Here is a 26,010-nt window from a genome sequence, read left to right on the forward strand (position 1 = left end):
GTTTCTACATGGTGTACTTGAACATAAAATTGAAAATATTTGAACTGTAATAATTGATTGTAAGAGAGATGCTAAAATCTAGAAGTCTCTATGTTTAGTGAAGTAGAGATTCAGCACAAAATGTCACCATCCCATAGAGTGTATTTGAAATTTCACCTATTTGGAGCACAACAGACAACAGGATTTTCTTTCCTTCCTTCTATACCTGAATTCAGGGTGGTCAATGCAGAGACCCTGCTCTGGTCAGATGCCTGCAGCACAAACCCTCGGCTGTGTCTGGTGCTTTCCCTACAAGCCTTATGTGCAGAGCACTCACAACTCTCTGACAGGAAACAGACACTGTGTTACGGCTGTACCTGCATCTGACCACAGAGACAATGTATAACATTAAAGCTACAGGTCAAAGATAACATCTGAAACAATCTAATAAAAAATAAATTAAGTTTCTAAACTGCTTTATCACCAAGAACTAGTTAAGCTTTCAAGAATGTCTGAAGTATAACCCAGAAAACAAGACCCAGGTTATGACATATCCGTAAGGGTACATCATTTAGCAGCCATCACCAGTGAAGCAACATTAAAGAGCTTAAAATTCAGTTTGACATCCTACTGTTACTGCACAATGTGATCAATAATAAAATCTATAGTACATCTGATAAGCAATTACCTTCCTACCGTGCCTTGCAGTGTGACAGTAAACAAACAAACAAATCCACGCTAAAAACAGCAGAGGGAGATAAAAAAATAAACTAAAGATGAGGAGGATCAGGTTCAGATGATCCTTAAAAGAAGCCCTGGGGTAAACAGACGGAATGAGGTAAGTTGTGAAATCTGTGAGGCAACAGCTGTAAGGAAGATGCAATAACAGCAACACCAAAATCAGTGTCCATGGAAAGCAGACACTTCCAAAAAGTCCTAATCCACAAGATAAAGAGGGACAATCAGAACAAGTACTTTAAGAAGTCAGACTATTGTTTTCATGAAAAATGATGCAATCGCATCCATCCCCTATCTCGCTTAAAATTTGCTGTTTTATACATGAACCTTAAAATTAAGATGGAGATGAAGTCAAAACACAGGGTAAAATGAAAAAATCCTGAAGCACACAGCTGAAAGACATTGCACTCTTGGTGCAGTGACTACTATCACAACATGCTCAGAGAAAAGACTTTTCAATGAAGCCATGCAAAAGCAGAGATGATCTGCTATCAGCAGAATTTCCAAATTCACCTTTCTTAACTAAAGTTATCCTCATTTATCAGGTGGAAAACTAGGCCTGAGGAATACTAATTGCTACTGATTTGAACTTTCTCATTGAAACACTTGCATTTATTTGCTGCAGTAGCTGAGATTATAAAACCAGAATCTTTGCTGGCACAATTCAACCAACTTCAACAGAATTATATCATCAGAAAACTTGACACACTGTATCTTTCCCCCATAGAATACACAGGATAAATAACTTATCCAACAATAAATTGGATTTTGTTGTTAGTCACCCTATCCCTTTAATTGGTTAGTATTTTGTCTCTTTGGAAACAGCAGTCAGTGTGATAGCTTTTCCCCTCAAGATCCATCAACATAATTATTTATTATTTCTGTATGTTTTCCTAAATGAACGTAACAGAGACAAACTGCATTTTGTCCCAGGGATTTCAAATGAGCTTAAGGATTCTTGCAGACTGGACCATCTTTGTGTTCACAGGCAGTCCCCCTACTATTCTTACTGGTGCTTTGCAATTTACATCTCCTACTCTTATGTGAAATAAGCATCAAATGTAATTAAAATTAAGCATATTCAAATATCCATCTAGCAATAAAAAGGAATTTTGAAAAGGGATTAAAAATTTGCATGTAATCTCTGCAATACATATCATCCAGCTCTGCAAGTGAAATTAATCAGCATGTTAATATGAAACAGAAAGAATTCACACAGTGGAAGCACACGTCACCTGATTGATCCACCCTCTCTCCCAACTCTGCTTACAGGGAACTAGAACATACTCCAGCTGAGACACTGTAGGTGGGCTGCCAGCTACCTCATCAGTATTGCCAGCCGTGCTACCACAAATGAAGCTGTGCCAACAAAAGTGAAACTGGGAAATCTGCAAGCAATGGGAATCAGCAACTTAACTTTCTGTGACCACTGCAAGATATAACCCAAGCATCCTTCTAGACAAGAAGGATAGTGCAAAAATAAATAGTTTCATATCTGGGCATATTCATTACCCTTTCAGGTTTCATATTCTTTTATTGAGTTTTCCGTAACATAAAGCTGCTAAACCTCAATGAGACATGCAGGCAAGCATTCATATTAATAGTTAAAAGGGGGTGTGTGAGTTTTCTTCCTGACCTGCTCTTCTTCTTATCTATCCTTTAGTTCTTTCTTCCCTCTACTTACCTTGCCTCAGGCTTTATTTTGTCATGTACAGAAGAATCCCTGTAAGCATAAAAAATCATTCTATGGCATTCCACCCAAGAGACACAAAGTCTGGCAAAAGCATAATTAGGGCAGACCACCTCCTGCACTTTTTTAAATTAGAAAATCAAAATACTCAAGATTGTTTTGATCATATTTGTAAATTTTAAATCTTAAGTTCATCAATAAAGAAGAAGACAGAAAATGTTTACATCTTTGCTACACAGGTAAAGAGTAATATCAAGAGACCATACAGGCTGCGTTCCCTCTTTTGGGAAGACTCTGATGTGTGCGTGATTCAAAAATCCTGTCATTGTTTCAAGAGTTTCATAGTATTGGTTTTCTTCCTGGGCATAAATGTTCTTGCAAATCTTGTTTGATTGCTGACAGAGACCAGAATGAATAAATTCAATCATTCTTGAATACTGGTTAATCTGCAAGTACACCCAGAACATAAAAGCTGCTCTCAGCTATGATTCACAAGAGCCTTCTGCCATTCCTTTTGGTATCAGCACTCATAGAATCAGTGGTCATTTGTTTCACAATATCATTTCCTTCTGTAATTTACATCTACTTTTCCCTATATCAAGTAGTTTGATTTATCTTTGCTTATGGAAATTTAGCTACTCTTCTACATCTTTACCTCAGAATTTCTGACGGCTTCCAGAGAGAGAAAAGGAACCTCAAAGGTGATGGACTTCCATTAGAAAGATAAAGAACTCTGGTTCTTGACCAAATATTGGCAAGTAAATTACAAGGACACAAATATTCATGCCAAAACACATGAAAATAAAAAGGCCTTTCCTTTGAGTATGTACCTTTCAACCTATTTCTGCAGCCTAATTAGGTCCTCTATGATACATGAAATGTTTTCAGCTCTTTAGGTTTTAAATCTCAATTTTCGTAAAACTGAGCTATAACCAGAAATGACAATGTAATTCCTTATTATGAGAAAAAAAAAAAAAAAAATCAAAAATGTGCATGTGTGGGTGAGTGACAGAGAGAAAGAGACTGGGAGAGACAAAGAGCTTAGCAAAACCTGTGCATTTTTAAGGAGCTTATTTTTACACTGGCTTTATTAAATCTCTCTATCACTATCTTAATGATCCTAGTACACTTGAGATCTTCAAACTGAAGTAGTAAAACTACCCTGCAGAACATAAGTAGAATAAAAAATTACAACTGGTCAAATGCTTAAAACAGCCTAAGAATGAAATCAAATTCAGCCCAAGACAAACTCATTAGAGCAGTTACCCATTTCACTACTGGAAGAGTCAGCACGTCACTGCAAAATTCAGCATAACATTTATAAAATCATGAGAATTTAAAAGAAAAATTAAAAGCAAAACAGGGGCTATGAGGAAAGGTTGTGTGTGCCTGCTGTACTCAAGATCCCAGAACGCTCAATCATTCCCATTACTAAAGACAAACAAGGTTTAAAAAAAAAAAAAAAAAAGGTTCAAGGTCAATTTTTTTAGACTGAATTTCACAAGAAACTTTGATATTGCAAAATAGTGAAATACACTCTAAAAACAGGTCACTGGAAATTAAAAACACACTATACATATATACTTATTGAGCTACAGGAAAGAGCAAAGCAGGTGAATATTTGCTCAGTTCTGCCTGCATGAAGCGAGGTAAAACAGGATCTTCTGAGTTCCTTTCTGTACTTTTCTGACTAAGATCAGCCAGACTATGAAGTTTCTACTCCTGCCCAACTGCAATGGTAATGAAATGACAATCAGTCAGAAGCCATCCTGAAAAAGAGACTTTTCCAACAACTTTAAAAATCAAGCAACTACCAAGTAGTCTTGATAAAAGCACATCTTGGTCAATAATCACCACATTATCATCATATCAGACTTGGAATAAATGCCTTCATAAGCATAGTGAGGGGCAAGGGAACCGTAAAAAACAGTTAAAAAATAAAGTTCAGGTTTATTAGAGAATAGCCTAATGAGACTGACCTGGGTCACACTGAAGGTCCATTTAGTCTAGTAGCCCTTCTTTTTTGGCAAAGAAAGGGAGATTAGAAGTGTGGTACTTCTGGTTCCATTCTTCCACTTCTAGCAATGTGCAGTTTAAGGACATCCTCAGTCAGAGGCTGGACATAGACCACCTTGCTTCATAGCTTCTAACGGACCATAAACTTGTCCAATAGTTTTCTTGGAACCTAAGAGACCCTATCATGACATTCCTACAGTTTAACTACTATGAAAAACATTTCTCATTAGCTCTTGTAATTTCACTGTATGCTTCCTTCTCTTTGCAAGACAGGAATAGCACTGTTCCTTCTCTGACTGTTCTACACCAATAAAGATCCTAGGTACTTTTACACTTTTTCCTGTTTTCTAGTAGACTGTTATCCTCTGTGAACACCACAGAGAAAAACAGTGAGGTTGTGCTGCCAGTATGTCATTTCTGATCATGAGGGAAGCAAAGCTGACATAAGTCTCCTAGGTTTATCTCCAGGTTTTTTATCTTATTGCTATAGATCCTCACAAATTAGGAGCCCTTGCTATATTATACATTTGACCTTTGTTTTCTGTTTTAAATCTCTTCAATTACCTCCACTTCCAGTTGCCTCAGGCTTAATCTCTTCTCTCACACTTCTCTGCACCTACTGCTTGTTTCCTCTAACTGCCCCCTTTCCTTCCATGCATTTTGCATCTTCCTATATGCTGTACTGCTGACAGAAGAAAACAACTGAAAATACCTGTGTTAGGTACTCACACACAGAAATTCTGGAATAACAATCGCAAAGGTAAGGGAAAACATGCTTGTTAACTGCAAAAACTATCTATATGTAAAGCTGTGTGCATGCACCAAAGAATATGAAAAATTTACACACTAGCCTCTGAAAAAGTTCTACCATAGACATAAAACTACATTTCTTCAGAGCTTTTTTAGCTAGTTGCATTTTAGCACAGCCAGAATAGACAATATTCTTAAGTTTCAAGAACATGATCAAAGTGAGAAGATACTGAGATTTCTCAAAGGAATAACCCTAAGAAGATAACATTCTCAAAACAATGTATTTTCACCTTTCTTTTCCTTATAACTGGAAAGTTTTACCCAAAATAAAAACTCACTTGGGCAGATTCACTTAAATCACAATAGAAGTGATCATATAAAAGAGTAGCTATCAATCATGCCTATGAAGATATACTGTAAAAATATATTTCATAAGTATAAGATAAAACTTGCAGGGCTTTCCTCAAGATGTTTGCAAAAGAGATAATGAAGAAAAAAGGAAAGTCTGCTAACTGTTATTGGTCACTGAAGTTACTCCATTAAATTGATGGAATTGCTTGTTTGACAATTTGCACAAGTAGGTCTACATAAATCTGTATGCATCAAAAGCTAGTGGTAAATGATAGCTATCTTCTTGCTTCCTTAAATTTATTCATTTGGATTTTACACTATTTTTCTACTGCAAAATTACCTAATTACTTTGTAATTCAGCATTCTCTCAGTCCCAGTATTACCAACCAACTCAGCCTTCTGTAGCAGGAACACCTAAAAAGTGATTCCTTCCTAATCCCTTCTTTAAGTCTGGTTGGTTTTATATAAACTATCAATGAACTCATGCTGGTTGTTATCACATTTTGTGACTTGTGCTTTCTTGATAAAATTAGGTGATTTCAGAGTACTCCGTGCTTATTTTTACTGCACTCCACTGAATGATAGTACTGACAGCAAGACCAGGAACATAACTATGTTCTTACATCTTAATTACAAACTGCCAAATTTCTATTCAGCCTAGGTTCTTAATACAAAATAAAACATAAACATCCACGTGGAATACATATAAAATTGCCTTCTCAGATCTGGAAAGGCAATTTTAGAAGATTTTTTTTTAGATTACATTATGACAGAAGCACTCATCTGTCGGCCTGACCCAGTCTCAAGGGAGGTGTGTTGCCTACCTGGGGTACAGATGAGGGTTGTTGCAGAGAGGCTGCCTGCTCTAGTAAGTCCCACAGACTATAACCCACTTCTAGTGATCCATGTGAGTGCTAATGATGTAGATCGCAGTAGCCTGGAGAACATAAAGAAGGACTTCAGAGCCCTGGGAGAGGTGTTTAGGGGCTCTGGAGCTCAGATAGTCTTTTCGTCAATTCTCCAGAATACAGGGAGGACCTTAAAAAAGCTAGGAGGACTGCCCAGGTTAATAAATGGTTAAAAGGCTGGTGTCATAGTCAGAGGTTTGGGTGTCTTGAACAAGGGACCCAAGTTTGTAGGCCAGGTCTACTGGGGGCTGGTGGAGCTGCTCTGATGAAGAAGGGTAAGAGTGGTTTTGGTAGAAGGCTTGCCAGACTGGTCAAGAAAGCTTTAAACTGGATGTGTTGCGGGAAGGGGGCATCATTCCATCCCAACACACCCAGTCAGTTGCCAGCACCTATAATAAATGCTTGGAACAATGTAGAGATATTCCAGCCGCTCCAGCCAGTGAGCCGGCTTCATTTGGAGCTCGGCTCAGATGCCTCTATACAAACACCCGTGGCATGGGGAACAAACAAGAGGAATTAGAGATGTGTGTACATCTATGGGGGTATGATATAGTTGGCATCACAGAAACATGGTAGGATGGCTGCTATGACTGGAGTGTTGGAATGGAAAGTTACAGGCTCTTTAGAAAAGACAGGCCCGGCAGGCGGGGAGGGGGAGTTGCTATTTATGTTAGGGACAGGCTGGAGAGTATGGAACTCTGTCTGCGGACAGGTGAGCAGTCAACAGAGAGTTCCTGGGCTAGGGTTAAAGGAAGAACAGCGATGGGGGACATTACTGTGGGGATCTGTTACAGACCTCCTGATCAAGAGGAATCTGCAGATGAAGCACTCTACAGACAGATAGGAACAGCCTCACGCCCACAGGCCCTTGTTCTCATGGGGGCCTTCAACCACCCTGACATCTGTTGTAGGGACGGTACAGCCCAGCACAAGCAATCCAGGAGGTTCCTTGATTGTGTGGGTGACAACTTCCTTCTGCAAGTAATAGAGGAGCCAACAAGGAGAGGTGCCATGCTTGACCTTGTGCTCCCCAACAGGGAAGGGTGTATTGGAAATGTGAAGCTCCAGGGCAGCCTTGGATGCAGCAATCATGAGATGGTAGAATTCAAGATCCTCAGGACAGTGAGAAGAGCGTGCAGCAAGCTCACTGCCCTGAACTTCAAGAGAGCAGACTTTGGCCTCTTCAGGAACCTGCTCAGTAAGGTTTCATTGGATATAGCCCTAGAGGGCAGGGAGGCCCAAGACTCTTGGTTGTTATTCAAGGATCACCTGCTACAAGCTCAGGAGTGTTGCAACCCAACTAGAAGGAAGTGCAGCAGGAGGGCCAGGAGACCTCCTTGGATGGATAAGGAGCTGCTGAGGAAAATTCAAAGTTAAAAAGAGGCTTGTAAAAGGTGGAAGCAAGGACAGGCGGCCTGGGAAGAATACAGGGATGTTGTCCGGGAAGCTAGACAGCAGGTTAGGAAAGCTAAGGCCCAGTCAGAATTAAACTTGGCTAAGGATGTTAAGGATAACAGGAAGGGATTCTACAGGTACATAGTGAATAAAAGACAGACTAGAGACAACGTAGGCCCTCTCTGGAAGCTATCAGGAGAACTGTTTACCCTGGACTTGGAGAAGGCTGAGGTTCTTAATGACTTCTTTGCCTCAGTCTTCACTGGCAAAAATTCTGAACACACCACCCAAGTCTTGGAAGCTGGATGCAGGGACTGTAAGAATGAAGACCCTAGGCCCACTGTAGGAGAGGATCTGGTTCAAGACCATCTTAAAAACCTAAACGTACACAAGTCCATGGGACCTGATGAAATCCATCCGCAGGTCCTGAAGGAGCTGGCAAATGAAGTTGCTAAGCCACTGTCCATCATATTTGAAAAATCATGGCAGTCAGGTGAAGTTCCCAATGACTGGAGAAAGGGAAATATAACCCCCATTTTCAAGAAGGGGAAAATGGATGACCCGGGGAATTACAGACCAGTTAGTCTCACCTCTATGCCTGGCAAAACCTTGGAGCATATTCTCCTGGAAGGCATGCTAAGGCACATGAAAAACAAGGAGGTGGTTGGTGACAGCCAGCATGGCTTCACTAAGGGGAAATCCTGCGTGACCAATTTGGTGGCCTTCTCTGATGGGGCTACGGAACTGATGGACAGGGGTAGAGCAGTTGATGTCATCTACCTGGACTTGTGCAAAGCCTTCGACACTGTCCCACACGATATCCTTGTCTCTAAATTCGAGAGACATCAATTTGATGGGTGGACCACTCGGTGGATAAAGAACTGGCTGGATGGCCACACGCAAAGAGTTGTGGTCAATGGCTCAATGTCCGGCTGGAGACTGGTAACGAGTGGTGTCCATCAGGGATCGGTGTTGGAACCGGTCTTGTTCAACATCTTTGTTGGTGACATGGACAGTGGGATTGAGTGCGCCCTCAGCAAGTTTGCCGATGACACCAAGCTGTGTGGTTCGGTTGATACACTGGAGGGAAGGAATGCCATTCAGAGGGACCTCGACACACTTGTGAGGTGGGCTGATGCCAACCTGATGAAGTTTAACCATGGCAAGCGCAAGGTCCTACACCTGGGTTGGAGCAATCATAGGCACAGCTCCAGGTTGGGCAGAGAAGAGATTCAGAGCAGCCCTACGGAGAAGGACTTGGGGGTGTTGGTTGATGAGAAAATGAACATGAACCAGCTTCAGTGTGCGCTCGCAGCCCAGAAAGCCAACTGTATCCTGGGCTGCATCAAAAGGAGCGTGACCAGCAGGTCAAAGGATGTGATCGTGCCCCTTTACTCTGCTCTTGTGAGACCTCACTTGGAGTATTGTGTGCAGTTCTGGTGTCCTCAACATAGGAAGGACATGGAACTGTTGGAACAAGTCCAGAGGAGGGCCACGAGGATGATCAGGGGGGTGGAGCACCTCCCGTATGAAGACAGGCTGAGAAAGTTGGGGCTGTTCAGCCTGGAGAAGAGAAGGCTGCGTGGAGACCTCAGAGCAGCCTTCCAGTATCTGATGGGGGCCTACAAGGATGCTGCGGAGGGATTATTCACCAGGGACTGTAGTGACAGGACAAGGGGTAACGGGTTCAAACTGAAACAGGGGAAGTTTAGATTGAATATAAGGAAGAAATTCTTTACTGTAAGGGTGGTGAGGCACTGGAATGGATTGCCCAGGGAGGTTGTGAATGCTCCACCCCTGGTGGTGTTCAAGGCCCGGTTGGATGAGGCCTTAGGCGGCATGGTTTAGTGGGAGGTGTCCCTGCCCATGGCAGGGCGGTTGTAATTAGATGATCTTAAGGTCCTTTCCAACCCTAACTATTCTATGATTCTATGATTATGTAATTATTTTTCAATCAGGTAACTAAATTAATGGGAGAAGAGCCAGAAGGAAACAAACAAATACCCTACAATCAGAGGAACATAAGCTTCATCTGTTAAGGGCTGGCTAATGGTGAGAGGACCTGTTTAACCTGTACTAGGTACCTCTGCTGAATACAGTAACTGCCCACATCTTTAATCCTTCCACTCCAGAAGGGCTGCTAATAGAATTAACTTTACTAGAATGATAGATATAATTCAACATTAAAAAAAAAAAAGAGAGAACAAAAAAAAGTGCATTGCTTTAAATACATTATTCCTTTACTTATTATTAAAATACATGAAGACTAAAAATCCTTTGAATTATTAGAAGGTAAAAATAAATAACTGACAAATGACGAGACTGAAAGAAATCCCATCTCCCACGCATTCAAAGAAATATAAGTTAAAGGTCAGGAGCTAAATTTAAGTTCTATTTTTGAAAATGAACTAACTGGAATTTAAGTACTGAAGGTAAAAAAAGTAAAAAAACCCAAAAAAGCACAAAAAAACCCCCCAAAAAAACACCACCAAAACCCAAATACAATTCAAATACAGTTCTTTGCATTTTCCAGGCTATGCAAGTCCAACTATACCACCTTCAAATTCAAGGAATACATCTCAGAATCAAACCAGAGCACATTAAGCACGAGACATACAGGAAGGTAAACAGGGCAAATCAATATATTAGCAACTATTTTGTAACAAATATGTTGCAGGGTCTCTCTGGTAAGTAAAAGAAACTCTGCTTGTACTTCAATAAAGGCAACAAAGAGACTCATCATTTCTAAATGGCATTTTACATGCACATAGGTATTATTTATCATCTTTATTTCAGATGCTCATTATAGACAGTGGTAGTTACAAGGACTTTTGAAAACTACATGCTACCACTTTCCTTCTGAACAAGGGATTGCTGTGGTCCATTCTGCCTTCAAACCCACAGCAGATACCCCCAAACCCCAAATATCCATGATACAGCTTTTCTGCAGTGTTAAGGAAGAAGGTAGTCAGAGTATTTTCCAAAGAAAGGATCAGAAGAAAGAAAACAACTGATGGTAGTATGTCATGTGGCTTCTACACTTCCAACAGATTAATCTGAAACCACAGGAATGTGGGTATCAAGAGATTGCAAGTAACAAATTTTAAGAAAAATAAAACTTAAATATACTTAATCATTATCCTTCCTGAAATCTGCCTGGAAAGCAAAGCACTAGACAGGCATGGAAATAAAAAACACGAATAAAGTGCTTCACAGAACAAAAATTGTTATTTGATGAAGCTGATAGAAACATAAATCAGCTCTTCATGCCATAAAAATAAGAAGTTTTTGTGCTTATCACACTAATGAGAAAGCTTTTATTTCTTTTCCTCTAGCAATAGTGAAAAATTGTCTTTAGCACACCTGATATTCAAAGTCATAACAGGTATGATCTCTAATCTCGTGATTATAGCAAGTTTTCTATTCTGTCTCTGTGTTTATAAATCAGTTGGAATAACCTTGAAGAACATCAAGTCAATACTAATTTGCTTAAAATTCCCAACAGAGCTCTTATGCAACTTATTTAAACTGATTTTTATATAAACTGTTTATTTGGGTTTGTAAGCCTTCCCTCCCTAGCCCCTCAAAATAGAAATACATTATTGCTAGGTTATGATTTAAAGTTAAGTGGCCAACTTTATATAACCCACATGGTCTTCCCCTTTCCCAAAAGCCTCCTGGCAGACAGCTAAATAGGATACATTAGTTTGGTATATGTTCAACCTTAATGGAATCTGATAGAATCCATAACAAACAGCAATTCATGTCTACTTGTACAATTGCTCAATCTAGTTCCTTAAATATATTTTTTCTTAAAACCCCAAATTAGTTCTAATTGTGAATGAATGAAGCACATCTACCATCACATTTCTGTAAAATTTAAGATCAAAACCATGTGAAGATAGCTCTTCTCAATGCACTACACCAGGACACACTGAGAGTATACATAGCTGAGGAAAATCAAGCAATAGCCTACTTCAATGTGGGGGACAGTAGTCTTTTTTAATTGCTGGTAGCAAAGGCAAACACAAAGCACAACCCCTCCTAAATGCCTTACAAGAGGTAACCAAATGCCACAGCATCAAGAATGTGCTGCTGTTCAGGCGAGGAAGCCGGTATCTCAGCATAGCTTGGGTTGGAAGTGACCGTCAAAGATCATCTAGTCCAACTCCCTGCAATAAGCAGGGTCATCTCCTGTTGCCCAGAGCCACATCTAGTCTGGCCTTGAATGCCTTCAAGGATGGTGCATCCACTCTCTCTCTGGGCAATCTCTGCCAGTGTTTCACCACCCTCATTGTAAAGAATTTCTTCCTCACATTCAGCCTAAATCTCCCCTCTTTTAGTTTAAACCCATTACCCTCGTCTTATTGCAACAGGTCTTTCCTGAAAGGTTTTTCCTGAAAGGTCTTTCCCCATTTTTCTTATAGGCCCCTTTTAAGTACTGAAAAACCACAATCTCAGCTGGCCTCATCCTAAAATGTTACAAAAGCTACAAGAATTTTCAAAATACACAACAACAACAACAACAAGATAAAAACAGCAGTGTAAAAGCAACAGAAACAAGGGTGCATAAGAACTTGCCTAATTCCCTTAAAAGAACAAGGGAAAACCATGAGACATCAGTACAACTTCCACCAGCCTGGAATTCAATTAGGCAAAGATTTTGGTATAAGAAACCAAGTTTCTATTATGAAGGTACTGAGGGAAGAATAAGGAAAATGCAAACTATTTTTATTAAGAAAACCAGTTTACTAGATTTCTTAATAAAACAGTTAAACAACTAATTGCTAGTAGTGCTTGTACCTTTAATTGCAGCTCTTGATGCTCTGTCTTCGAGAAATTAAGCACTTTGAGAGTCTAGCAAGCACAGATGCTGCTTGGCATGTTGCTTACACAGCCAATTGGCTACATAGTTGCCTTATTTTCAACCAGAACATATTCTAGCTCTCCTGTCTGCTTTCCCTTGTTTCTTTCAACAACAAGAAAAAAAACCTGGTATAACACATTTGAGTTAGTCTGAAAGTTAACGGAAAAGAGAAATGTGCTTTTTTTTCTATAATAATAATAAAAAATAAACAAACAAACAAAACCCCCACAAAAACACCAGTATAAACATGTGGCAAACTAAGGAATTTAGTATCTAATTTGTGGGAATATCAATAGGAGTGCACGTTCACACAGTGGACTTCATGACTGTAGAAGTACAAATGTAATGTACAAAGCAATTTAATGTAGTTTTGGAAAAAAATGGAAGACTAGGTGACTTTCTAATAAATATCAGGAAACTGTTTGGGAGATCGAAATAGAAAACTACTTTGTGGTCCTCATCCGTTCTTTTACCATCTTCTGCAGCCTGAAAAATAAACATGATTTGAAATCAAGATAGTCTTTGTATCTCAATCCTTTTACTTCTCTTTAAAGGATCACTTTCTTCATTGAATAATTCTATTCTATTGCATTTGCAGGGAAGGATGCTGCAAAAGAACACTAAAATCTGAGCTACTGATTCAAACGCTTACTCCAAAATTCTCACTGAAGCAATAGTTACAAAGTTGCAGCTTTTCAAATCTCTGCATTTGTCCACCTGAAAAAATGCATTTGCTTCATGTCAGTTGGCACTTACATTATGAACTTGTTTTATTTTCAGTTCGAATGTCAAATCTTTCTCATTCCATACTAGAAATCTCCATCAGGACTATTAATAGCACAGAAAATAAATTATTGCTTAACAACATAAATAAAAATACAGATGCATATAAAATCCTTCAATCATGCCTAAAACTCTTTGTGCCATATTTTCAGTGATATATGCATACGTGATTTAAAATGCTGAGACCGACAAATCATTGATTAACACATCTAACACACAAAGCAGGGGATAAGAATTATCACTAATTTATTGTACACATTAGTATATGCAATGAAAAGTTAAATCTAGAGTATTTTAAATCCTATTAATTTTCAAATTCCCATGATGCAGGACATGGATACTCTTAGTGAAATATACTAAAAAGGCACAGCACATCAGGCTTTCTACAATTGTTTATGAAAAAATATCTCCCACTAAATTTAACTATAGAAGCAAAGGCTTTCTATCAGTTTCCCCAGCACTCGGACTTCCTCGCAATCTGCAGTATCTACTGGTCAAGCCTGGACTTGCCTTAGCTTGTGCTTTTTGAATGTCATTTTTGTTCTTAACACAGGGCAACTAAGATGATTAAGGGAGTGGAGCATCTCCCTTATGAGGAAAGGCTGAGGGAGCTGGGTCTCTATAGTTTGGAGAAGAGGAGACTGAGGGGGGACCTTATTAGTGTATATAAATATATAAAGGGGGAGTGTCATGAGGATGGAGTCAGGCTCTTCTCAGTGGCAAACAATGATAGGACAAGGGGTAATGGGTACAAACTGGAACACAAGAGGTTCCACTTAAACTTGAGAAGAAACTTCTTCTCAGTGAGGGTGACAGAACACTGGAACAGGTTGCCCAGGGGGGTTGGAGTCTCCTTCTCTGGAGACATTCAAAACCCGCCTGGACACATTCCTGTGTAACCTTATCTAGGTGTTCCTGCTCTGGCAGGGGGATTGGACTAGCTGATCTTTTGAGGTCCCTTCCAATCTCTAACATACTGTGATACTGTGATACATGTGACAAGGATAAAAGGATTTTTTTTCACTGACAATTATATTCACATCTGCAATGAGCTTCTGAAGCTGAAGGCTGAGAGAGCTCATGAAACTCATTCAAGAAGGTATTGATTTAGAAAGGAATAAAATATGAGAGACAGATTAAAAAAAAATCAAATCTTTCAGCACAAACGTTGTTTGAAAGTAAAACTATCTGAACAGCAGTAACAATTTGATCTGCTATGAATTTTAACCATTTAACATTCACTACTCAAGCAATGAAGTGCCAAATCTGTACCTACATAATTAGAGGTTATACATAAAACAAAAGCAACTGTAGGGAAAAAAGAAAAAGAAATAAAACAAACAAAAAACCAAAGAAACCACAAAACAAAACCACATACCTAAATTAACTATTAAAGAAAGTCAGAAACATGTTAACTAAATGTAAAAATAAATCCCTTCTAGCTCAGCCTACTAAAGTGCAGCCCAAATCATTCCAAGATGGACTGCACAATGGCTGTAAAACTATTTTGCTTTGCTGTTCCATCTTTTAATAAACATATGCACACACAGAAGCAAGGAATCAAAAGCAATGAAGTGAAATAAAAACAACAAAAGAGCATTCAAGTCCAGGGGTAGGATTCTTTTTGGAAAACTGAAATTACTGTGGCAATGGTATGCAACTGTTTCTAGGAGCTGCTTTTCCAAATCAGTAGTAGCAGTCCCTGGATTTAAATTCCAACCCTTCTCTTGATCAATTCTGTAACCTTCTATGACTGGAGCCACAATAGCCACCAAACTGCTTCTTAATGTTGTTGAAGACTGAACCAGAAAAGGTATTAAACACTTAAGCCTTTTCTTGTACTCTGTATTGGTAATTTTACTCTCCTCATGGAGCAATGATATATCAACATCTTTGGTCTCCCAGCCCACTACGTATGTAGTCTTAGAAACATTTCTTGCTGCTTTCAAGTCTATTTTGCTGAAGATTTCTGAGTTTGCTCCTTTGTGCGTAGATTTTTTTGTTTGTCTGAGTTTTGTAATGCTTAGCCTCAGACATCTGATTTTGGTCTCATTTTCTGTCATTTTTCTTTTCAGTGTTTGAGAATACAATGCGTGTGAATAAGGTCAAACTCCCACTGCTCTTCCAATGCTTTCTCCATGGTGGAAAAGTTTATTCTCAAGCTCTAAACACAGCCTTCCTCAAATTTCATTTCTACTTAGTTATATCCCCCAGAAGCCTTTATCTACCAAGTCCTTGAGCTGACAAAACCATTCTTCCTAAGAGATATTTTGCCATTTTCCCTTATATGTTTGCTGGGGATAATGAGCTTGCAGTTCATAGTCACTCTCAACAAGTGTTCACTCAAATCTTTTATCTAAAGTTTATTTATTGTTGTAATGTCTATAATCTATAATTTGGTTATCTAAATTGAGATCCACAAGCATTTCTTATTCAGGATTTAGCCAAAACCTAGGTATGTAAATCCAATCATATAGACAAAAGACCTGACTAACCACCTAGGTGTTTAAGATGCAAAGACTTCCATACTTATATTAATAATATGTATTTTTATATATAACATAACTTTTGCATATATTATACTAATGTATTAGGGTAACTATAATTTTACTGCCACTTGTACCAAATGCTTCTAGTAAGGTGGCAGGATTAAACAGCTCAGCATCCATCCCGTGCCAAACGGGATTCTCAAACAAAACATTCCCCCACTGCAGATTTGTGGGACACTCCCTCAGCAACCACTGCCTCAGCACACACAGAGTCATCACTGAGCAATTAAACAATATCAGAAAAGGCCATAGGAACACAATGGTTACAGCATTTGCACAGAAGGACCTCAATTCTGTATCATTCTTGGCCTTAAATCTTGCTCTGCGGTTTCCCAGAAATACATCTCAATGCAAAATCTGTGCCCGTTCCAAATCCACTTCCTGTACCAGGGTTCAATTTCAAGTTCCTTGGATGGGGTGTCCAGGTAAGGAAAAAGATTCTTTTAGACTCTGTTTTCCACTTTAAAATAGCACTTGCAGGTTTTTTTACAGTAAACTGTCTCTATGTAAAAACCTTGAAGAGTTTATCAGAATAGAGCTATGCATCTGAGGAAAGTTTTGCCTTTGTTAAGAGCACTTAATAGAACAGACACCAAAAAAGGGCATTCATTTTCTAGTTTCCTCAATAAAACACAATGCCATGATTTAGCATAGATAAGAGGATACAAATAGCTTATTCCAGTCTACTTCTGTCCCTCAGTGTGGTGCAGTTCATTGTACCTGAGATAATGGCATTCACTGACGTGGCTGTGTTGTCACTAGGCAACCACAGATAAAACCCTGGGTTTAATGATTTTTATTTAATGCATTTTTATGAGAAAGTGCAGTCTCTTTATACCTCCCCTAATATTATTTGAGGTGGAAATGCTGTTTACACAAGGAGATATATTTAGCCATCTTCTGCAATCTGAACAAGAAAATTATGCAAACTGGATATTCAAACAGTCAGTCAATAAATATTTCTAAACATACTGCCTATTACCACTATCAAACACTTACATCATGGTAGTGGCTGAGGTCTCAAACCACTTCATCAGCAACAAGTATTCAGTAGGTCTCATCAAAAAGAAGAGCAAGGGCAAGAAAACAGACAAGAGCTGAGGGGTGTTTGGGGCTGTTATGAATGTTCATGTACTCCTCCACGGCAGAGATCAAGCTCAAGTCTCTTATCACCCTTCACCTCTCCCATGCTGAGATGAGGTCCACACATGGCAAGGTGACACCATGTTTCTTCCTGTGGCTTTGGGTTGCCCCAATTTTTTCCATAAAAGAGGCATTATCATCAAAAGCTGACCCTCCCGGTGGGGCTGTGCTCACAGGTGTCTCTATAGGAAGAGGCACATATTAGGGAGCATCCTAATATCACAGCCCTCGCTCTAGCAGTCTAGGCACACATAATCCGTATAACTCTGAGGTGCTACACATTTCATTTCCCATCACACCATTCAACAGGTCTGCTGAGGGGCCTGACATTGCTGGCTGCTGTATTCAGCAGATACTTTCTTCATTCAGCACTGTTGGAAATGTCACCACTTACATAAGGCCACACAAGCCCTCAAGTTTCTTCACATGCTGAGCCCTTCCTCTGCACCTTTTCAAGGGCTGGTGGCTCATATATGACCTGTCACAGCTGATTTCCCAACTTTCCTGGTTTTCCACAATAGGAGCAGGAAAGCATTTACAGATCGGAAAATCAACTGAAAGCCTCAGGCTGAGTGTGTGAGGGCCAGACAGAGCTACAGCTCTGCATACCTAACTCAAGTTCTGCAAGACAAAGCGAGAAGCAGGTGCACAGAGAACTTTTTAAGTGCAACACTGTATAACTATAAAACCAAATAAACCCATTCATAATTTTGCCTACACATAGATAAAACCAAACTAACTAATGCTGCCAATACTGGTTTATTTAACCTTTTTCTCTGTAAAGGTTACCTTCCAAATAACAGGAATCATGAAGTTCAGTTGAAAACTTCTTTTTAACCTTTAATACTAGTCATCTTTAAATTAAAGTAGAAATCTAACTGGCGTCAGCAACAGCTGGATCTTCTGTGCCCCAGCATATAACCTTATTATCTTGAATGTTAGCAGGTTCTATTTCCTATTGCTTAAACAAAAGAAATGCATGTGGCATTTCAAAATATTAGTTCAGGTCAGCAAACACCTCTTGCATTTCACTCTGATCCTAAAAAAGGTACTGGACAACTACTTCTGCCCATTTGCTTAGTCAAAATAAACAAGGCTGAGGGTCAGACACTTTAATTACAAATTAATTCTGGGGAAATTTAATAATCAATAACTCTCCAGTGTTTGCCATGGACATAGGTGGTGATACTACAGCCTGACTTCTTCTCCTTCAGAAGGATGAGAAGCCCTGCTCCTCACAGCACGGGGTAGTTTCTAAGCACGCAGTAGGTATCAGTCTGTGGGTCTGTGAGGTGGAGTTTTTTTGGTCTCTACTCTTATCCTCCATACCTACAGGAAATGCTGCCAAGTTCTCTCACCTCTGAATTGTCACAAAAGTTGTCTTTACATACTTCACCTGAGAGTGCAAAATGCCACACTGACTTCAGTTTAAGAGTCAGCAGCTTTAATACATTAAAGGAAAAAAAGTGTCTTTTACTATTTAAGCATGCCAGGAAATTTCACAGGTCCTCAGGTTAACTTAAAAGGACAAGTTAACAAATGAAATTGATTCCTAGGGCACTTCCCACTTCCACCAATTTCACAAGTACTTTGAGATTGGATTTACAGTAGTTTATTCTTCCCTTGGTATGGAATGCACTATGCCAAGTGCCATTCTATATTTTTATCAATTATCAGAAACGGAAATAAATTGAGAGAAAGATTGGTGAGATAATAAACCCTAAGAAGGAAGTATCGATAACCAGACACACAGGTAAACTTGGTCTATTCAACTATAACACGTTTTATAACAAAACACAAAGTTGGACATCTGTGATGAAGAAATATCTGCTACATTTACAGAATGTATTTTGGAAAACACTGATTACACTTTCTGAAGAATGCTGGAAACGAATCAACAAGATGTAAGCAATGCTATAGGAGCCCTGTATAATGATCAGCAAAGAGTGCAAGTATGCAAACAAGGAAGCAGCAGGACCAAAGAGTAACTCTACTTTTCAGGTGACATCAGTGGCAGCAGTGTTACAATGCTGAAGACACTCCAATTAGTCACATTAGTAAAGTTTCAGAAAAAAAACAGAGCAAGAAGGAGATGGACATAAAAAGGATAGGAGAGCAGAAGAAAATGTTTTCTAGTTAGAATTCACATGACCTCAAACTGTTCATCATATTAACAGCACTGAGAAGTCATCCAGTGCGAAGGAAATGCCAACTTCTGAAAATTTTCTAATCTAGCAGGAGAGATGGAACCAAACTAATTACAGTAAGAAGACATATTTATACCAGTGAGGGTGATTAACCACTGGAATAAGCACAAACAGAAGGATGGTTTTTCCACCTCTTGTTTTATTTGCATCAAGGTAGGATAAGTTTCTGATTAAACCTATCATCCAAAATTCAAATTATACTCTGATTGAATATACTTACTGGCTTAATAGTGACATAAAGGAACAGCCTAGCACCCATTCTTCTAACTTAAGAGTTTAACAAATTAAGTTCTGTTTCTGAAAAAGATATTGTTTCTAAAGAACTAGATAAAACTTGATGTATACAAATAAGGAAGAAGAGAGAAATAAATAAACTACCAGAGTAGCTAAGAGAAAAAACAACAACAACAAAATCCATCAAAAAAACCAAATCAAAACAGTTCCCTTTTTCTTAGTATTTATAGCACTCATTTTAAAGGAAAAATTTCAGCAACTCAAAAATCAGAATCAAATATTAGAGGGATACGCTTCTAATTTTTCCTAGCCACCTATCTCAGCTTTGCTCTTCATGCTAGACAAGCAAACGTTGACAGCAAAAGTCTGGTTGCATAACAGGTGGAAAAGCTCCACCATCAAAATCAGGATGGGAATGCCATACAAAGCAACTGCAATCCTACAATTTCGAATTAATCAATGCATGACTCTGAAGACAGGCCTGATCTGTAGCTAGTCTGATGGAAAGTAGCACGGATGACTTCAAATCTCTACTTACAGGACTCTCTACCTGAATTAAGCTAAATGGTCAGTGGGTGGTAAAGGGAAACAGAGCTGGGAACAGGAACCAGAATTCAGAAATCCCTCTGCCAAGGGAGTATCTGAATTACTACCCTACACAAACTTTTTTCTTCTCCCTGTAAGTGGTATTGAGTCTTTCACACTTCAGCCTTGAACAATGTTAACTAAGGAGTTAGGCAAAACTCTTTTTAGTCACCTGGGTTCCCTAGTGATTAGCTCTAAACAGCTGCAAGCTGACAATGCTCTGTACTGAGAAAGTGCTAAATGCCATAACGAGGTCTCTCCTTCTGACTCCCTGGCTTTGAACTCTTAAATCCCAACACAATATTCTGAATTCCACTTTGGAAGAAAGACACTTAAAAGTTAAGCAAATAAGGCACGGCATTTGGTTCAAAATATGTATTTGTCCTAGATCTCTGATTATGTCTCTTCATCCATTAATTTGTCCATAAAAAATAGAGTTGTGAAGAAACATTAATGCACCATTTTACAAGACGCCTGTCAGTTTCTAAGTGGTATTGAAAGTGCAACAAGATTCAAGGTGGACATAGCTCACAGCAGATCTGCTTAAGATTGCTAAGTGGAATTACAGCAAGAAGGGCGTCTCATAATTGTTGCTCACTGACAAGAAAATTCTACCCTATCACATATGGATAGAAGAGCAGACAGAGAGAATGAAATGGAATGTAGGTGGAAGGCTTTGATCTACTTAAATTCTTTAAATGCCAGACTGAACAAAGTATTGAAGGGCAACTGTCTAGAAGGAAACGGAATGATGGAAAATTATTTCATTTTTAAATGGAAAAGATATTTTAAACCTCTCTTGGAAACCAACTGTGAAAATTCATGTATTGCTGCTCAATTGTCACTGTAAATCATGAGACAAATTCTATAGTACTTTTTACGATAGTTCTTCTAAACACAAGGAAATAACTCAACTTCCCAAATGTATTATCCAGAGATGTTTATATAACAAATGTTTTCCATGTGAGATTTTATAAAGAAACCCAAAACAGAGCAAAACCCAACACCCAAACAAAACCAAAACAGAACTGAAGAAATAAAAGCCTATTCCGTTTAGAATTTTCTACACATAGTCCTGAAGAGTTTTTCTTGATCTTACTATCAAACGTTATATAGCTTTCATTAGGCATATAAAAAGTTAACAGAGATGAAAAAATGAACAGAGCATTCTCTTGCAGATATTGCTATGCCTTAGCAACTCTTCAGTCACTAATATATTTCCAATGTAGGCTGCTCCAATGTTTTAAACATTATTGTTTAAGACAACAAGGAAAAAGAACAAAAAGAAACTTACAGATCATCTAGTCCAGCCTCTTTCTCAAGGCATAACCAAATGTCTGTATCTTCTTCTGGACTTACATTTATGTAATTTATGAAATTTCAGAGCCCACAGCTGTGATACCTCCATGATCTGCCCTATCGATGTTGTTATGTACTTATCTTTATTTTCAGGAATTTTTGCATAAGGTATTATGTTAATCTTCTCAAGCACAGTTTAAGACTATTGTTTCTTCTTTCATTCACATGTTATTTAGAAATTTTAAGGTTGTTGCTCTGTTTCCCTTTCAAAGGCTGATCATAGTGAACACAAAGTCCTGGCCAGGATCAAATGAACAATAAAAAACTGAGGAACCATAGTGAACTAATTACTAAAACAGAGCATAATGTTAGGAGTAGGCAACCCAAGGATACAATTTATACCACTGTCCCTCATATGAAATCTAGCAAAGAGTCAAGAAAAGGAGAACTCTGTCCTGAGAATACCATGTAAACTGAAGGGGTATGTTGACTACAGGGGTATAGGGCTTACTATGTTTCAATTTCCTACCTCTACCACAGTTGTCTTGGCAGCTTTGCACATAGGTTGGTTGAAATTTCTTGCAGTTTTCCTGCAAAAAAATATAAAATGAATAAATAGTAAAGGCTGTAACAGTATCAGGAAAGACTTTCCAGAGATAAGCTACTACAAGTGTCTCTGTAATATAAATATCACAAATCTTTTTGACAAATAGAGGACTAATAAGGAAACAGAAAGGAGGGAAAAGTATTATGAATTGTGTAAGATACATATGAAATTAAACCATATTTTGTGACATTAGAAAATATTACAGCTCTTTTTCAATCAGCACCTTCTCTGATTGGAATTGGGTATGTTACTGATATCTTCATTTAATAGATCCAAGAGCAGCAGCAAGCTGGGCTTTGCACAATGTTCCTTCCTATTATTTCACTGCACAAAGAATTAAATTAATCTCCACAGGGGGAAGCACAAGGCCTAACAACCTCTCAAATCCCACATGTGCCTTCATACTTCAGACTAACACTTGGGATATCATTTTTCACAGTAGTAAATTTAATCCAACCCTTCTGATTGAAAAGCCTGTGCCAGTTTTGGCACTCACTGCAAAACTCTGGCATTCATCCTAAGTATTCCCAAACAGTATTTCTGTAACAAGGAAAAAGAACCTCTAGGCAATAAAACTAACACATGACATGTATAGTTGTGATGGGATCTGCACCGAGATTCTAGAAGACACAAGGAAAAACAAGCGAGCTGTGTCAAGTCATCTATGCATTTTTCAGAATATTTAAGAAAAAATATTTTTAATGGGGTTCCACTGATTGCATCTCAGCATTTTTCTTTTTTAAAAGGCAGAATTCTTGAAAATTTTTCATCAAAATGTATGAAACTAGGGTTCAAAACAAGCCAAACTCTCCTATTCCTTTTCCACACAAACTTTTCTTTTTCTCTGAACATCCTGCTTTTCCAACACCTTCTCCTCCTTTCTTCACCCTTCTGCGTGATGATCACGCCTAACGCCACGGCCATGACAAACTTTGGGATGCTGCTGCCATCTCGTGGCCCCAAAGGTAGCGAATTGAAACGGCCAACTCCTGAGGCTACCTTTCACTTTTAACAGGATTTCTAGAGAAATCTGCAGAGACCTACAGAATCAAAGCTAAACCCAAAGACACACATCTTGGGAAAATCCTGTTTTACTGGCCATATGCAGCAGCTGTTAAGTCTCCTTTTGTCCATGGGTCTCCTCTGTGTGTAAACACAAAGGGATGTAAACCATTAAGAGTAAAGAGTAAAAAATTAAAAAAAAAAACACCAAAATTTCTATTCTTCTAGCTATTAGTAAATTATCACCCTAAACTATGTAGAGTCAAAAATGAAAAGAAAAACGGAATTGCAAAATCTGAATTAAAGGAGGAGGGAAATGGATACAGATGGGGAAAGCAGACATGACTACTTTTCTGAGCCAAAGAATTTTCAAGATAGTAGTGACTAGTCTGCCAGTAAAAGAAATTCATATGAAATTATTTTTACATAGGGAAAAAAGTTACAATAAACCATTTCAATGTCGGACTATGAAGAGTTAATGGGCTTGACATTTATAAAAGACAATTTATAAAAGTTTATGCAATTTAGAATTTTCTGGTGTTAGTAAAGGTGTTTTAGAAGCAGCAGTCTTTTATGAAATTGAACGTCTCATTTCTAAAAAACACGCCATGTCATGAGAAACATTCTAGAAAGAGTCCCACACTGCTGTGAAAATGGTGGCAGATTTGAGTAAACAAAGCCTATGTCTATCTAGGCATACCTCAGCAAACAAAAACAGAAGTCATGCAATAAAAAAAGTATGTAAGAGTCCCATTGACAGTGAATATATAGACTCTATGTGGCATGAAAGTGTGTTTTTTGACATCCTTTTCATCCTGCAGATCACAGAAATATTACTGTTACATTATTATCTATGACAATATACTCTTTTGTTGTCTCCCGTAGGATCTGAAATGAGCCTATATTTCTCTGTTCTAGGCCATCAGGCAATATGTCTCATCCAAAACCAGAATGGGTCACTGCTTATTACGAGCAAATTCTTTTAAGCCAACAGTACTCAGCATGGAGTAAGACACTAGATGACGATGTTCCCATCTTTGACTAGTTACACTTGAAAGAAGGAATCAAGATTTTCAGGTCTTTACTCCAGGCAGATGTAGTATCTGGTATCAACTGTATTGTGTGAACTTGGAGACACATGAAGACTTCTGAAAGGAGCAGGAGGGGGAGGAAAAGGCATAAAAAGAGACCAACAGAACATAAAGAAAGGCGGGGGGGGGGAGCGGAGCAGATGGAATCAGTTTGGTTTCTGTGAAGAATGAAAGAATTTTTCAGAAATAAGTATCAGGAGACAGATACAGGGTAAAAGCACAGACACCAGAGGCTCAAGATCAAAGACAAGCCCAAGGAGGAAGACTTTCCTGTATTCCACATCCCAGACTCTAAGGAAAGAAGTTTAGCACCATCAAATTCACGTGCATGCACACAAGAAAGTTCAGTTTTCAATCAGAAACCAGTGGGCAAGACAGGATGTCAAGAGTTTTAGATTAGAGCTATTTAGATTAGACATTAGGAAGAAGTTCTTCTCTGTGAGGGTGGTGATGTGCTGGCACAGGCTGCCCAGAGAAATTGTGGCTGACCCATCCCTGGCAGTGTTCAATGCCAGGCTGGATGGGGCTTTGAGCAACTCGGTCTAGTAGAAGGTGTTCCTGCCCATGGCAGGGGACTTGGAACTAGATGATCATTAATGTCCCTTCCAACCCAAACCATTCTGTGATTCTATGATTCAGCATCTTGTAGTAAACTGCAACTGATTACCACAACACTTACCTTCTCATCTGATAGCCATAAACAAACAAATGAAAACCAGGCATTAAACATAAGTAAACCTCTCCTGCTTCAGTTCAGGACAAACCAGAGCATAAATACAGCAACTCGATAAATCAAAAAGTCAAATATCAATTAGAGATAACATCAAATAAAGTATGTTATCACTAGCACAACACCCAAACTTTTCACTGCAAAAGATATTTAAATTCATATAATGCCTCTCCCTGTATCACTGAGATGAATTTGACCTTAAATACAGTTTTCGGGGGCACGATCAAGTTTTCCCATCACTGACTGGCCAGGACACTGACTCTGGTCCTTTCTCTTCTGATATACATAAATTCGCACTTCTTGAATCAGCCTTCAGATGCGCAAGAAGAAGGACCCAAACTAACATGAAAATTGCAATTATAAGAATGTCACTACATTTCTCCAAAGTCATCATAACAACTTTGGTCTGCTAAGTCACATTTTTAACTACCAGTGCCTTATTTGACAGCTATATTTGAATTCTCGAAAGTCATTATAAAAAGCAATTATATTTTGGTTTTTCAAGTAGTATAATATGCCAGTAGGGAAAGGCAATATGAAAGAAAGTGAAATCAGTGAAATATTATTTTGCCATAGCACAGGAGACAGGATTCTCCTTCTCTTTCATTATCTAAACCGTTAAAGAATCTTTTCCCACTGGTAAACAAGTCATACCTGAAAATTATGTTTCCTGCACGATCAGCTTTCCATGCCTTCACAAGAGCAAAATCTCCTGTAATTGACTTCTCCAGAATAAAGTGACGGCCATCAAACTCTCGCACCTACAGAGAAAAGTACACTATTGAGATGTAGGTTTCTTCAAACAGATCTCCCACGTAATATTTGTTTAGGGGATTAATTCTATGAACCATTACATTTAGACCTCTTCGGGTACTACACAAAACTTCATCTGAAAAAACTGCAGCTCAGTTGTATAATAACAGAGAAGCATAGAAAGATTATAAACCCCGGTTTCATCATAGTATCTCTCTTTAGTGAAACTGTATGAGAAATGGATCCATATTGCTGCTGCTCCATCTGCTGGAATTAGACATGCTTTTTCCTGCACATCTACCAGCTAACCAAAAACTGAAGTGCTAAAGCAGA

The 26,010-nt window shown here is 38.7% G+C and overlaps 1 protein-coding gene across 2 annotated transcripts in view; it reads right to left on the reverse strand.

Annotated features, from left to right (window-relative positions):
- The window catches only part of OXCT1 (3-oxoacid CoA-transferase 1), an 84,436-nt gene that overhangs the window by 38,133 nt on the left and 20,293 nt on the right, over positions 1-26,010 (reverse strand). For both annotated transcript variants that reach the window (XM_080637586.1, XM_080637585.1), the window contains 2 exons: positions 25,579-25,685; positions 22,024-22,084 (listed from right to left, as the gene is read on the reverse strand). In XM_080637586.1, coding sequence (XP_080493712.1) covers positions 22,024-22,084; positions 25,579-25,685 — 168 coding nt within the window. The remainder of the gene's footprint in view (positions 1-22,023; positions 22,085-25,578; positions 25,686-26,010) is intronic.

Source organism: Psittacula echo, assembly GCF_963264785.1.
Source record: "Psittacula echo genome assembly, chromosome: Z".
In the NCBI taxonomy this organism is placed as follows: Eukaryota; Metazoa; Chordata; class Aves; order Psittaciformes; family Psittacidae; genus Psittacula; species Psittacula echo.